Genomic DNA, 15,848 nt, shown 5'->3' with positions numbered 1-15,848 from the left:
CCGATCTTACATTTGTACAAAATATAGGACAGTCTAATTCATTTGTGAGTTAAGAGTAAGTCTCTCTACTCTTCTGGTGCTCAGCCCTAGACCCAGGTGAAATTTGCTGACATTGACCGTCACTGTAATTAAATGGGAGAAAAATAAAGTGCAATCATACAACCAAGGCTCTAGTGAGGAGCACTGTCCTTGGTGGCTTCACTGCTCTGCCATGCCCAAGAATTGTCCCCCCAGGTTGTTCACTGCCTTGCCCTCTGTGAACTTGTCCCCCTCACTAGACTACAGCTTCTTTGAAGGTATGTTTGCATCCATCCCTACCTCATTCCCCAGCACCTAGCACAGTGGTGCATTTTTAATTTAATCCAGTAAGGCTGACTACATCATATTTGTTGGTTAGGAGAATAAAATAATGTGATTTTATCTTATTCTTAAATGTTGAAGAATTTCTTAGAGATGGAAATTATTATGTATTAGTAGTTACTCAAAAACTTTTATTTTAATTCAAAATCTTACTGGCCATATGAGACAAGAAATGTTAGCAATGGTCAATTTACAAACTTGAGAAAATTATGTAAATGAGTGATAAAATTAATGGAAAAATAAAGTTTGATAGTATATATTTTATGTAGCTTTGAAAGATAGTTTTTGAATTACCTAATATGCTATTTTCTATATAAATATTTTCTCAGATGTCACATTGTAACCACAGTCTCTTGTGATTTTTTTAAAAACTATAAAGTCAACTAATGTATGTCTGTTGTCAATTAAGTTAGTAATTGCTACTTCATTTAGTAGCCAAAAGAAAATCAATGGATAACTTTTGGTAATTTTTAGGAATTTGAATGTGAGAGATTAAAATAACAAAGGATTATAAGAAGAATTAGAAATGTTCAAACATTTAATTGACACAAATTATAATACATGAAACTAAAAGTGAAATAGCCTGCAATAAGTTCTGTTGAAGGTTAAACTTCTAACACATTTAAATCAAAAGGTGAGAGATTATTTTAAACTGACTTGTTTTTTATTTCCAAAGAGCAATAGATTAAAAAAAAAAAAAGATCCACAAGCAGTTTTAGCTTCAGATCATTAGGATAATAAAATTTCTGCTTCCAGTGATTTTTAAAAAGAATAGTTGTACTCAGGTATCCTTGTCACGTGAATAAATATTCTACCAGTTTTGAAGGGGTCCTGCTCCATTGGCTGCCGGGAGTGTGCTTATGCTGGTGAGCACAACCTGCTCTGAAAGTTTTGATATGTTATCAAAGTTGCTGATCTGGGTGGTAAGGGACTTCCGGCTCTCTGTGCTAGTTCGTCCCCTGGTGAGCCGATCATCTTGGCGATGGTGAACTCCAAGGCAACAGCAAGAAAATGCAGCTTTGAATTCCTCTCGAAATTTTCCTGGCAAACCAGGGAGAAAGAAAGGAAATTATACATAACTGTTTCAACAAATCATGAATAGGGTACAACTGAGTTGCTCCCCTGAGCCAAACTAACGATGAGGTGTAATATTTTGCAAAGATGAAGAACATAGAAAAAGGAAATTGAGTTTATTGGAAGCTTGGTAGACTCTTGAAACAATGATGTATTTCCATCAAATAACAAGATCACTTTTCATGTGTGATGTTTGGAGTTTGTTTCATTCCTTTATAGTCAAACCTCATGTGTTTGTGAATAGAGGCATATTTTAACCATACAACTATCACAGAAGTGGCCATCAGTAGAAGGATGCCGAGAGATACTTATTTCAAAAATAATGAAACCTATGTCATACATAGCCAAAATTTTATAGATATCACCTGAAAAACTGCTACTGACACATTTAAGTCCACAAGATTTCTAGAAAAATATATTAAAATATCTAGAAAAGTTTCCACTTTATGATCTACATAAGGCAGAACAAAAAACTGAAAGGGGAAAAAAAAAACTTTAGAATGTGTTCCTCGTCTTTAAATTACTGATGGAAAAGTAGAGAACTATGAAAATGAAACAATCACCTTTATTAGAGTGAATGACAGCGTTGGCAATAATCATTTCTTCTCTTTGAGCCTCAGTGAATGAATAAACGAATTATTAAATAGTTAAATGAGAAGATGGGTATTCAAGGGCCTAGTGCAATAGAAGTTATGTAACAAGTTCTCAAGAGTATCAGTTGCCTCCCCAACTCACTCTAGGCCTCCATGCCAGGACTTTGACTTGGTTCTGTGGCTTCTACTTAAAACACTTCTTATCACAACTTCCTTACAGGTTTTACCTGCTTAGTGCAACGCTCAGAGTTTTAGTCCTTTTGTTGTGTAATCATTAAATTTTAAGACAAAGCTATTTTTTAAAAATCTAATTGTCTTTTTAACCTATGCAACTAGAAGGCCAAAGATAAAGTTGGAAGATTCACATAATTTATTAAGTGTGCAATAAAATGAATTGCTATTCTTCCATCTAAAATTACCATATATTTGAACATAGAAATAGGAAAGGAATAGTCAATGGGTTGGAGAAGAAGACAATGTAAAGATGTAGCTAATTAAAACAATTCTAAAAGTCAGGCAAAATGTAAATAAAATGATAGTTATTTAATTGTTTTTTTATGATTATATGACAGAGATAGACACGTGTATGTGTGTCATTTAGGTTATGTGTTATTTAGGAGTAATATTTTTGGTGGTCAGTGAGAAATCTTGAGATAAACCCAAGAGATGACATTCCCAAGAGAAATGTAAATACAGCAAAATATCTAAAAGTGAATAGTTTTCACATAAATCTCAATTAGGCTATACATTTTGGCAAAGGAATAATATAGGAAGGCAAAACAGATAAAAGTATTTTATATTTTTGTAAATCATAAATTTCAAGTATGTCACACAAGATTCTGTTATTGATTTCTCACAATTTTTACTTTTCTCCTATTTCAACATTTCTTATAAGTTTTATGGGGAAAAATCACTTAGATAATTTTTTTCTGATGAGTTAACTATTTTCTCTCATGAAGGAAGAAACTCAAGACCAATCAGGTCAGGGGAAAATAATCTCAAGTAGCAACTAAACTCTTCATATATTTCAAGGATGTTTGAAACCTTCTGGTCATTGATCCCTCGTCCTTGGCTAGGACTGGGGTTTATAGAAGAAATAGTTGAAACTCACCACTGAGAAAATTATAAATAATTGGGTTCGCAGCACTATTGGCATATACAAGCCAGTGTGAAAATGTAAACCAGGCATACACAGTCTCTCTGTCTTCAGTGTGGGTAAACATCCCAAATACTCTGTAGGAAAAGAAACAATAACAGAAAATCCAGTGTGATTCTGGAAAGTACCTTTTAAATAACTAAATTCAAAAGTGAGCAAGGCTCTTGACAGAGGCTGTCTGACCCCTGCTGTCCTCTGCTGCAGGCATTGACCACTTACAGGTTTCTGACACCATAATTGGTCTAGCATAACTTCAGTACCTGAACAGAACCTCTACAGCACAATTAATAAATCAAAAGCCAAATCAGGTGAGCGAAGAAAACCCTTCTGCAAACAGCAAGTACAATATTTCTTGTGAATAGGAATGCAGAAGTTGAATATATATTTCCCTTATTTCATTTTGTTTCTAAATACAATTCAGCAATGTTGTGTTGATATTCCATTATGTGTATCATGTAAAAACCATTCCTAAATTTCAGCCTGTAAATATCTCTTCCTACTTTCATTTATACATTAATCAAAGCACCATATGTCTTCAACTCCAATCTTCCTGGCTTTTTTGAAATTTGACCTCTGGGACCTCTTTAATACCTAGAGAAGAACAAGTTTTAAATTGGCAAGATTCTGGTAATGTCTTAAAATTCCTGAATTTTAATTTCTCATGTATTACTTTAAACTCTGAAAAATGTTTTATTATGACATTATTAAAGACTACTTTAAGATTTTCTCCATACTTAGAAATTCTGTTCACTAACCTACAGCAGATAACTTGCAGCTCCTAAGGTCAAAGATGATAACGTATTAATATCTCCTGTTGGAGGCTCCATCAATGATTGTGTAACTTGCGCCATATCTGTATTTTTGTTTTTTTTCCAATAAGAAAGCATATGACAGAAATGGATTTCTGGAATATAATGGTGCTCTACAGAGTACTAAAGTTTTATAAAAAATATAATATAAAATGAGACAGTATAAACAAATGGGATTGATAATACATTATGATCCTCTACTTCAAAATATCTTTGAAATCTTAGATAAGCCAGAACAGCTTTAAAGAACTTGGTTTTGACCAATCAGGCAAAAAGTTAAGTTTCAAGGAAAACAAGCTAGGAATTTTTATTTTTCTGAGAGAAAGAAAAAAGATTAATACCCAAGGACAGACAAAAAGATAAGTATTTGACAAAAATATGTGTGGTAATGAGAAAAACAATTTTCAAATTCATTTTTAACAGTTTTTATTTTGTGAAAAAAAGTAGAATGTTCCAAAAAGTGAAAATAATTTAAATGTAACATGGACTTTCTCCTTTGAAAACTATTTGGTTTTTTTGGAAAGGAAAATATTTAAGTCAGAAGAATAAGAAAATATTATTGACAAGTAGGTATTTGGAAATAATTTTTAAAAAGGAACAAGTGCTAAGATACAGAAAATCCAGATGAGCAACCCAGAGAGTGGTAAATCCAATTTTCTTTGAATTTAGATTGACTAAACGAGTAAACAAAAGAGAGAGAGAGAGAAGAAAAACTACCCAGTAACATAACATGTTTATAAAGTTCTTAAGAGCAGAAAACACCATCTAGCAAGAGATCAGAATAAATTTGAATATAATTTCTGTGAGCAAGAAAAATAAGACGGGAAGCATGAAAAGATACGGAATGCAAAATAATTTTTATTTTCTTTTGAGCCGGCATGTGTCCTAAGGACCTAGGCAACCACAGTTCTTATATTTTTAATGCTTTTTCTGCTGTAAATAATGCTACTAAACAAAAGTTAATTTTCCATTTCTTCTCCACTTAAAAGCTATTGAGCAATCAAAGACAAAAGCCAAAGAGAAGGAGAAACTTCTGTAGCTGGGTATACCACCTTTAGTCTGACTCCAGCCAAAGCTGCCTCTCCCCAGAGTTCCCAGACATGAGTAATATGATCTTGACTCTGAATTAGGGAAAAGTAAGAGGAGCAATCCTAGTTTAAGTTTGAAGCCTATTATAAACAGAATTAGTATTGCCTTGGGACCGGTCTATGTGCAACAGTTCTGATAATTCCTGATAAAGTTCGCTGGCCATGAAGTTCAGTGTGTACCATTGTCTCTGCATCTGCTGTTTCGTGTCATTGGTCAATTTTTTGAATTTAATAGTTGTGTCTGCAGCGCAACAAATAACATACTTTCCCTCACTGAAAAATTTTGTGCTGATTTTTATTAATGGTTGCCCTGAGCTTGATTTAGTGATTTCAGGAAATGGATTTTCTTTCTTTGTGTTTAAACATTCAACACAGTATCTGCTTGATTACTTTTTTTTTAATGCTCACAAATGCACTTTTAACTATAATTAGAAAACAAACAAAACATTCTTATCTCTTTTTAGCCTTTAGATAGAATTCAGTCAAGATTGCCTAGTTTTGGAAGACCCATTTGTTCTCATCAAAAAAGAACTGCAAGCCGTAAATTAGTTGTTTTGTGTTAGAACTTTTTCTGCATTTAAGGCTTAGCAATTAGCTTGAAGAGGTTGGAGAAACATCTGTTTTATGTCTGTCATTCAACAGAGAATCTGCACAGACAGGAGCATATACGTCTGAGCTCTCCAAAAGGCTTGCCCACCTTACCTGCCAGTTACCACACAACTGAGTCTTCTGGCCCGACAAGGTATCTACGCAAAAAGTTTAAATTTTTTTCTCTGGCTAAAAATAAAAAAAGTTCTTAATTAAGAACCAAGAAATGACAAGCCACTTCATTTTCAAATAACAGACGTACTTTACCTCTTCAGCACATTGAGGATGCTAATGGGTAGATAGCAAATGGCAAACACCAAAAGCACAACCATCAACATCCTGGCTGTTTTCCTTCTGGCTCGGATCTGCTTTATTTCAGCGGCCACAGCGCTTATCCTAGACTTGGTCTGTTGTCCTGGCCCTCGAGGCTGTGAAACAGGCTGCAGGGGCTTCCATTTTCTCTGAACTACAGATGATGTTCCAGGGATCTGAAAGGAGAAGAGAATCTTTATTGCTATCTGACTTAGGAAAGTTCCACTGTGGAGATTTAATTAGAAGACAGTCAGGAAAGTGTCCCAGACGCTGGAGGTCAGGGAGATTTGAGTGCCTGTTTCTCCAGAACATTTATGGAGCTGAGTATGTTCTTGGCATTCACTCAGTGGAATGCCAAATAGGAGTTTGGGTGGAAAAAAAGTTAAAACATCATAATTTTGTCAAGTCTAAAGAGAGCTCTACGTGGAAAAGATATCTCCTTGTAAAAAGGGAAAAACCTGTGGAAGGAGAATGGTAAAGGGATGGCAACCATATTGTCTTAATAGGAATTCTTTATCTAAGTTTAAAGAGAAGGAAAATCTGCAGGTAATGTCAAAGTAACATGAATGGATTTTTTTTTCATGCATCAATACTGCCATCTGCTGCCGGGCAGAGAGATAGGACGTAACTAACCTATTGCTTTCTATTAGGTTTTCTGCTTCATAAGTTTGGACAAAGCAAACCTTTGAATGAAAGAAATAAGAAAACAAGTCAAATGTTCTTTGTTGTTCACTGTTTATAGTGATGAAATTGTTTGAAACCAATTTTGTGGTGCAGCTCTTTAAAATGCACAGAAAAACAGTGAGAATTCTTTGTGGTCTCACATTAACATTTCAAATAGCTGGAATTTGTAACAACAGTTACACAACTTGTAATTTTCCATTTCTTTTCAAACATTTTATAATAGCAGGGAGTCTCTCCAAGTATAATATTTTCTTAATTAAAAGCTCATGAAGATTGATAAGGTTTAGTGAGCAAAACAATAAAATTCAGCATGCGTGATTTTTTTTATGAGGAAAATATGCCAATAAGCACAATATAAGGCCATCTTAGTTCTATTAAGATTGCCCAGCTGTTGCTTTTATCTCTGTGCTGCAAGCCAGGAGAGACCAATGTGTCCCTGTGGTCTCTGAATGGATGTTGGATGGATTCTGTTGTTTTTTACATCATAAGATAAAAGTCTGTTAGATAATCTTTAACTTGAGAACTGAATTTTACTTTGATGTCCACACAGATAAATTAATAAGATGCTCCCTTTGACCATCTCTTCTCTTGAAAAAGAGGCAAATGATGTTAATGCAAACCTTCCCTTAAATAGAAAACATCTGATGAATTATTTCTCTCCTAACTCTTCATATCCTGTTATGTAGAGTTTTCACGTAGTGGAAGTTCAACTTAGACTTTTAATCTAGTGGTTGGGGGATAGGAGCTGGGAATCCTCCCTCCTCTTTTACTCTCTTTTTAAATAACAATTTAAAAAAAATAACTGACAAGAGCCAGCAATGGATGCTGGAAAGTTCCAAAAGACTTCTAGCATGAAAACCCTGTGAGTGTCTGCTAAGTGATTTTGAACTGTTTTCTAAATGATCTCTCAAAGATCATTTAAACTTTAGTGATTCCACCATTGAGTGCTCCCCTCAAAGAAAGAACCAATATTCTGCATCTGATGATTTCAGCAATCATCAGAAACAGTTCCCTCAAAGAGAAACTGCCATGGGGAGCAGAGTTATGGCTCTTGCAATCAGGCAAAAATATATAGCAATGCCCCTTTTAGATGATGACCTAAATAAGGACAAAAAATGCTTAATTCTGTACTTAGTTTGAGGAAACATGAATTTCTCCACTGATAAACTGTTCAGAGAAACTGAGTGTCTAGAGAAGCTCAACATAAACTTAATAGGAATCATTGATATTAGCTGAGCTACAGAAACTACGCAATAATATAATCTTGAGTAATCCCTAATACATTCCTAAAAGTAGATTGTAAATCTCATTTTACAGATTTTGATCAAGCAAACACTGAGAAGAATTAAATAAAATATCCAAGTCCATATCTTTACAATAAATCTCAAGCCAGAATTTGCTCTCAAGTTTATCTGACTACAAAGTTCATCTTTTTACATTATGGTGCAATGTTTCCCTTTATAAACTTAAACACAACAGTAGTTAGTAAATCCTTGAATACTTGCCTACTTACATAAAAGCAGTAATAATCATACAAAAGGACTTTGAAAGATCCAGCCTGGGAAGCTGTCCTTGTGGGAAGGTCTTTCTTCTGCCATATTAGTGAGGGCTCAATGATCTCTGACTGTGGAAAGTGCCGCTGCGCACACACACACACACCCCTACACACACACCACTTTTATTCCACTGTTATAAATAAACTGTATACATCCTCTTTGACACAAAAATACATCCTGAAAGAGGTATTGCCAGTTATAAACTGGAAATGTCATTTACATGATGGACCTTAACACCCATCCTGTCTTAAGAAGTATTTTTTGACCAGTATGAGGTTATAAGGAAAGAGCAAACATGCTAAAGACATTAAAAAGGAAAGAAGAGAATATTATAGTCAATAAATTTACAAACTTACATGAAATTCACAAATATATTAAAAATCAAAGATTACCAAAACTGACACTGTACTTACAAGTTTTGGTACAAAAAAATCTCCAGGCCTATTTATAATATATAGGTTTATTAATAAATTCTATCAAACAGCAAAGAATCAATAATACCAATCTTGTTCAGACTCTCTATGAAATTTATAAAAAAGATAATATTTTCTAACCAATTTTGTGAGGTCACAATTACCTTGATAATCAAAGATATGACAACAAAAGAAAGCCAGCAACTAAGTAGCCCTCATGAACAAAGATAACAAGCTCCTTAAAACTATGTTATCAAAGTCAACAATATACAAGTAGGATAATACAGTTTGCTCAATTAGATTTATTCTAGCAATGCAGTGTTGGCTTAACATTCAAAAAACAAACAATATAATTTATGATAGTAACAGTATAAAAGAAAAAAATGATCATTTCAACAGATAAAGAAAAAAACAGTGTAAAAATTCAACACCCTTTTATGACAAAAATTCTTAGTTAAGTAGTAATAGAAGGAAACTTTTCCAACCTGATAAAGGGCATCTATGAGAAGCATTTAGCTACCATCCTACTAAATGGTGAAAGATGAACACTTCAAAATTAGGAACAAAGTAATGAATTCTTCTCTCACCCCTTCTACTCAGCATTGTACTGGAGTTTGTAGACAGCACGAGAAGACAAGAAAAATACATAAAATGCATGCAGATTTATTTATTGAGAAGAAATTATTGCTTACAAAAAAATCCTAAAGAATTTACAAAAAACCTAAGTGAACTATAAATGAACTTAGAGAAATGCAGTACACTAAATTAATAAAAAAAATCAATTGCATTTCTATATACTGGCAATAAACAAATAGAAGATTAAATTATAAAACAAAAGCTTTAATAAATAAAAGAATGTATTTTTAGGCATACATTTAATAAAATGTGAACAACATATGTATACAGAAAGCTATGAAACATTGCTGAGCGATATTAAAGAAGACTTAAATAAATGAAGACATTCACCATGCTTGTGGATTAGAAGATTTAATATGAAAATTCTCCCCAAATTGATCTATAGACTCAATGCAATCGATCCCATTAAAATCCCAGCAGTCTTTTTTGAAGAAATTGAAGCACTGACTTGAAATTTTTTATGAAAATGAAAAGAACCTGGAAAAGCCAAAACAATTTTTAAAAAGAGCAAAGTTGTAGGACTTTTATTGTCTGATTTCAAGACTTAAAATAAAGGTAAAGTGTATGTTTATATATGTTGCTATTGTGTGTATCTCTGAGCACCAGTCTGATGTATATATGCATTTGCAATTTATCTCATTAAGAAAGTGTTTGAGAAAGAGAGTACCTACAAAAGGGTATGGAGTTGTGAAGAGACCTAGCAAAGTGTCATTTAATAGCCAGGGAAAGGAGCACAACTCTTCAAAGAAAAGAGAAGCAGAAAGACATATAGGACATCCATGGGAAGGAAGTACATGAACAATGAAACCATGAACAACATTACTTAATGTTGCCAAAAGATCGAGCAAGAAAACTTAAGGAAAATATTCTTGAGAAATCATTGGTTACTCTAGGTCAGGCATGGTAGTTCACAGCTATAATCCCATAACTCAAGGAGGCTGAGATGGAAGGATTGCTTGAGGCCAGGAGTTCGAGACCAGCCTGGGCAACGTAGTGAGACCTCCATATCTACAAAAACTAAAAAATTAGCAGGGCATGGTGGTGCATGCCTATAGTCCCAACTACTAAGGAGGTTGAAGCAGGAGGATTGCTTGAGTCTAAGAAGTTGAGGCTGCAGTGAGCTATGCTTACACCACTGCACTGGAGCCTGTCCAACAAAGCAAGACCCTGTCTATTAAAAAAAAAAAAGAAGAAGAAGAAAATAAAAATCACTGATGACTTTAGTGAAAGCTGTTTCACTATAGTGATGAAATTTGAAGGCAAATGAAGTAGGCTGAGAAATCAGTGGAAGTGAGAGGGTGAGAAAAAGGAGACAAGTGGAAATGAATCAAGAATTTTATCTGGAAGTGGGAGGAGTAGAGAGTTAATTTGGTAGTTTGGTCGCTAGACAGGTCTGAGAATTTGGATGATACTTTTTCTTAGCACTTAACAAATGCCTGCTCTAGGAAGACAAGTCTGCTTTACTCTTGACTCATCACCCATTTCATCATCATAAAGTGCAACAGACTTGGTAACCTTGGACTGTCTTATATGAAACACAACCTGGTTATGTTTCACTACTTGAAACAGCAGAGAATAGGGGACTTTTTCTTGTCCCTCACCTCAACACACTTGAGAATGACTGTGCTCCAACATCCAGTGACTTTTTCCCACTAAACTCTACAACTTCTTTACACATTTTTTTTCACCTTGGTACTGCTCTGTTATAATTGAGATGTACATGCTAAATTCTTATGATGAGGATTATAATTTTCTTTTTCCCTTCCCTTAACTGCATCCTCACAATAAATTGCTCCACTTTGAGAGTCTACAGATAGCTCTTATGGACTAAAACCACAATACCTGATCTTCTCACCCAACACCCACAACCTATGCTTCCTGTCCATTGTTCAGCTTTAGATCTGTTGTCTTGTAACATTATTCCATCACATACTCTATTAGCTCCTCTTTATAGAAATTAGTTTTCCTTGTCTATTCTCAGATCACATATATGGGTTTCACTGAATAGACTCATTTTCTGCACTTCTATGGACCTTAAAATCTTTAGTCATAAACAACCCTAGGATAGTGTCTGTTATACACTCTTGTTACATCAAGTGGTTACATTTAAGTGGTTACATTTAAGTGTTAAGTACATTTAAGTGTTACATTTAAGTGGTTTTTAGAATATTCATAGATTTGTGCAACCATCACAGCATCACTATCTAACTCCAGAACATTTTGTTCACCCCAGAATGAAGCTCCAAACCTATTAGCAGTCACTCCCCATTGTTCCATCCTGCCAGCCTCTGCCAAGCACAAATCTTTTTGCCTCTGTAATTTTGCCTATTCTCGATGTTGCATGCAAGTAGAATTAGATAATATGTAGCCTTTGAGTTAAGTTTTGAATATGGTATGAGGTGGAATCCAACTCCAACCTTTTGCATGTGGCTATAGAGTTGTCCTACCACCATTTGTTGTCAAAACTATGATTTCCTCTGTTGAATTGTGTTAGAACCCTGTCCAAAATCAATTGAGCATACATATAAAGACTTACTTGTTACAATGAATTCTATTTCATTGATCTATGGGACTATCTGCATGCAAGTACCACACTGTCTTGATTACTGTAGCTTTATATTAAGATTTCACAGTAGGAAGTAAGTTTTCCAACTTGTTTTACTTTTACAAGATTATTTTGTCTATTCTCTGTCCCTTGCATTTCCATATTAATTTTTGAATCAATTTGCCAGTATGTGCAAAAAAATAAAAGACATCTGGGATTTTGATAGGGATTATATTGAATCTATATATCAATTTTGAAATTATTTCTATTTTAACAAGACTAATACTTCACATCCATGAACACAGAATATCTTTCTGTTTATTTAGTTCTTTAATTTTTCAGTGATATCTTGTAGTTATAAGTATACAAGTTGTGTACAGATTTAGTATCCCTTATCTGAAATGCTCGGGACCAGAAGTGTTTCAAATTTTGGATTTTTTTTTATTTTGAAACATTTTCATATACATAATGAGATATCTTGGGGATGGGACACCTTATATACATAGCCTAAGGTAATTTTGTACAATATTTTTTAATAATTTTGGCCATAGACCAAAGCTTTGGCTGTGTTTTGACTGCTACGTGTCACACGAGGTCAGGTGTAAAATTTTCCACTTGTGGCATCATGTAGACATAGAAAAAGTTTTGGATTTTGGAGCATTTCAAATTTAAGGCTTTCAGATTAGGGATTCTCAACTTGTAATACATGTGAATCAAGGATTGTGGCTGGTAAATTTTCTAAGACTAACTATGGTGATGAAGAACAAGATTGTAGAGGAATGAACTACTTGATGGTTGAGTGGATGTAGTTCTGAACAGATTCTCATTTTCTCTCTGGGCACTTCTTTTGCTGCATTTTATGTATGTACTTGGTATATTGTGTTTTCATTTTCATTGATTTAACACTATTTTCTAACTTTCTCTGTGATTTCTTCTTTAACCTATTGGTTATTAAAAAGGTCTTGAGAATCTTCTGTAACTATGGCTGACTCATTGAAGTTGTTGATAGTTATGGTTGCTACTGATATTCATATATAAGGATTGAAAATATTGCAGGAACATTATATATTTATGTTATTGATTTTGTCAATATGTTATTCATTTTTACTAATCTGGAACTATTTTCATTTGATTATTTTTATTGCCTATATAGTAACTAGAACCACATCATTTAATAGATGCACCTTGTTTTGTGGATAAGATAATTTTCTTCCTGGATAGGATAATTTTTTCCCTGGATCTTTGACAGTTATGTTAGAATACTCAGAAATACAGTGAATCCATAATTCTCTTTTTGGGGATTATAACTACTGCATGGAATCTATTTTCCTATAGTATCTGGACTTCCCCTAAATATACTTTACTAGGTTAAAGCCTTCTATTACCTACACTTATTTTATTAAATTTATTCCTAAGTATTTTATTCCTTCTGTTGCTTTTTTATTTTATATTTTGCTGCTACTTAAAATAAATTTTTTGTTAGTTTCATTTTGAATTGTTCTTTGCTAGTGCGTGGAGATGAAATTAATTTTTGAGTATTAATCTTTTATCCTGAAAACTTGCTGAACTCATTTATTTGTTCTAATGTATTTTATTTTTGCATATAGATGCTTTAGGATTTTCTATATACAAGATTATGTGACCTATGAGAAGAGATAGTTTACTTCTTAATTTGAAAACTTGATGCCTTTTATTTTTATTATCATTAATGTTATTTCTTGACTAATTGCCCTGTGGAGAATCAGTTCTATTCAATATTGAATGGAAACGGTTATAGCAGACATTTTTTGTTGTGTTCCTGATCGTAGTAGGGAAGCATTGCCTTTTACCATTAAGTATGATGTCAGTTTTAAAGTTTTTGTAGATGCCCTCTATCAAACTTAGAAGTGCCTTTTATTGCTAGTTTGTTGAGTTGGTTTTAACATGAAAGAATATTGTATTTTGTCAAATGCTTTTACTACATGTATTGAAATGATTGTGTGATTTTTGCCTTTTATTTTATTAATATGATGCGTTACATTAATTGATTTTCATATATTAAACCCTTTGCATTCTGGATTAAATCACACTTGGTCATCATGTATAACCCTTTTTTTATATGATTGGATTTGGTTTGACAAGATCTTATTGAATACTTTCACATCTATGTTCATAACTGTAATAGTTTGTACTTTTCTTTTTTTGGAATGTCTGTGGTTTTAGTATCAGGGAAATTCTGGCCTCAAGGTATGAGATGGGGAGTATTTCCTCCTCTTCTATTTTTTGAAAAAGTTTGTGAAGGATTGGTATTAATACTTCTTTAAATGTTTGGTTGAATTCCAACGGAGAAGCCTCCTGGGTGTTTTCTTTGGGAAGTTTCTTGATTACTAATTCAATCTCCTTACTTCTGATAGGTCTTTTCAGATATTCTAATTATTCTTGAGTCAGTGTCAATAGTTTGTCTTTCTGTGAAATTGTTGATTTCATCTAGGTTATCTAATTTGTTGGGATAAAATTGTTCATAATACTCTCTTATCCATATTTCTGTCGTGTCAGTAGAGATGTCTCTCCTCTTTCACTTCTGATTTTAGTATTTTGAGTCTTTTCTCTTCTTTCTTGGCTAATTTAGGAAAAGATTTGTCATTTTCTCTGATCTTTCAAAGTCCTAACTTTCAGTTTTATTAATTTTTTTCCTATTGTTTTCTATGCCTCATTTACTTCCATTCTAATCTTTATTATTTCCTTCCTACTATTTGCTTTGTTTTTAAGTCTTTTCTTATTTTTATAGTTTCTTAAGGTGGAACTTTAGGTATTGATTTGAAATCTTTCTTCTTTTTAAACATAGATGTTTACAGCTATCAATTTCTCTCTCAGCATTTCTTTTGTTACATTTCATGTATGTTTTTGGTATGTTGTGTTTTCATTTTCATTGTTTTAAAACTATTTTATAAATTTCTTTGTGATTTCTTCTTTTACCTATTTGTTATTTAAAAGAGTAATGCTTAATTCCCAAATAATTGTGAATTTCTCAAGTTTCTTTCTATAGTTAATTTCTAATATAATTCCATGTGGTAGGAAAGCATATTTTTATTATTTTAATTATTTAAAAAGTATTGAGACTTGCTTTATGGCCTATCATATGATCCAGCCTGGAGAATATACTATGTATACTTGGTACAAATGTGTATTCTTTTATTTTTGGTGGTATGTTCTATTGATATCTATTAAGTCCAGTGTTGATCATTTTGTTTAACTCTTCTATATCTTTATTGATCTTCTGCCTGGTTTTTCTATATATTACTGAAAGTGAAATATTAAAGTTTTCAACTACAGTTGTTGAACTGTCTATTTATCCTTCTGGTTCTATTAGTGTTTCCTCTGTGTATTTTGGGTTTCAGTTATTAAGTGCATATATGTTCATAATTTGTGTATCTTCCTGATGGATTGATTCTTTTAATGTTATAAAATGTCCATCTTTGTCTATAGTACTACTTTTTATTAAAGTTTCTTTTGTCTAATTTTAGTATATCCACTTCAGCTCTCTTTTGATTACTATTTGCATGGTACATCTTTTTCATCATTTTACATTTAACCTATTTGTATATTTGAATATGAAGTATGTCTCTTACAGGTACTGTAAATTTGGATCATGGTCTTTTAAAAAATTTTTGTTGGTTATATCTATTCTGCCAGTCTATGCCTTTTAATTGGAGTATTTTGTTGATTTACATTCAATGTAATTATTGAGAAAATACAATTTACATCTGCCATTTTGCGATTTGTGTCTATATATACCTATTGTGTTCCTCTATTTCTTCATTGCTGCTTTGTGTTAAATAGATACCATTTTAATTCTCTTGTTTTTTTCACTATACACATTTTTAAAATATTTTCTTAGCAGTTACACTGGGGATTACAATTAGCATTTTAATTGAAATAATCTACCTGGATTAATGTCAATTCAACTTCAATAGTGTAAAAAACTTTGCTTCAATATATCTCCATCCCCTCCTCCTTCCTTTGAGTTACATCTTCATACATTATAAACTGAATGT

General features: G+C 32.9%; 1 protein-coding gene across 1 annotated transcript in view; it reads right to left on the bottom strand.

The window, feature by feature from the left end:
* Window positions 1–1,004: 1,004 nt before the first annotated feature.
* HCRTR2 (hypocretin receptor 2) overlaps window positions 1,005–15,848 on the bottom strand; it is a 97,516-nt gene continuing 82,672 nt past the window's right edge. Inside the window, exons 5-7 of the mRNA XM_045542224.1 lie at window positions 5,936–6,156; window positions 3,139–3,260; window positions 1,005–1,401 (exon numbers count right to left, since the gene is read on the bottom strand). Of these exons, the coding sequence (XP_045398180.1) occupies window positions 1,172–1,401; window positions 3,139–3,260; window positions 5,936–6,156 (573 nt within the window). The 3' untranslated portion in view covers window positions 1,005–1,171. The remainder of the gene's footprint in view (window positions 1,402–3,138; window positions 3,261–5,935; window positions 6,157–15,848) is intronic.

The sequence above is a fragment of the Lemur catta genome, chromosome 2, assembly GCF_020740605.2.
Source record: "Lemur catta isolate mLemCat1 chromosome 2, mLemCat1.pri, whole genome shotgun sequence".
Lineage (NCBI taxonomy): Eukaryota > Metazoa > Chordata > Mammalia > Primates > Lemuridae > Lemur > Lemur catta.
The sequence above is the reverse complement of the archived record's forward strand: the minus strand, read 5'-3'. Positions and strand labels throughout refer to the sequence as shown.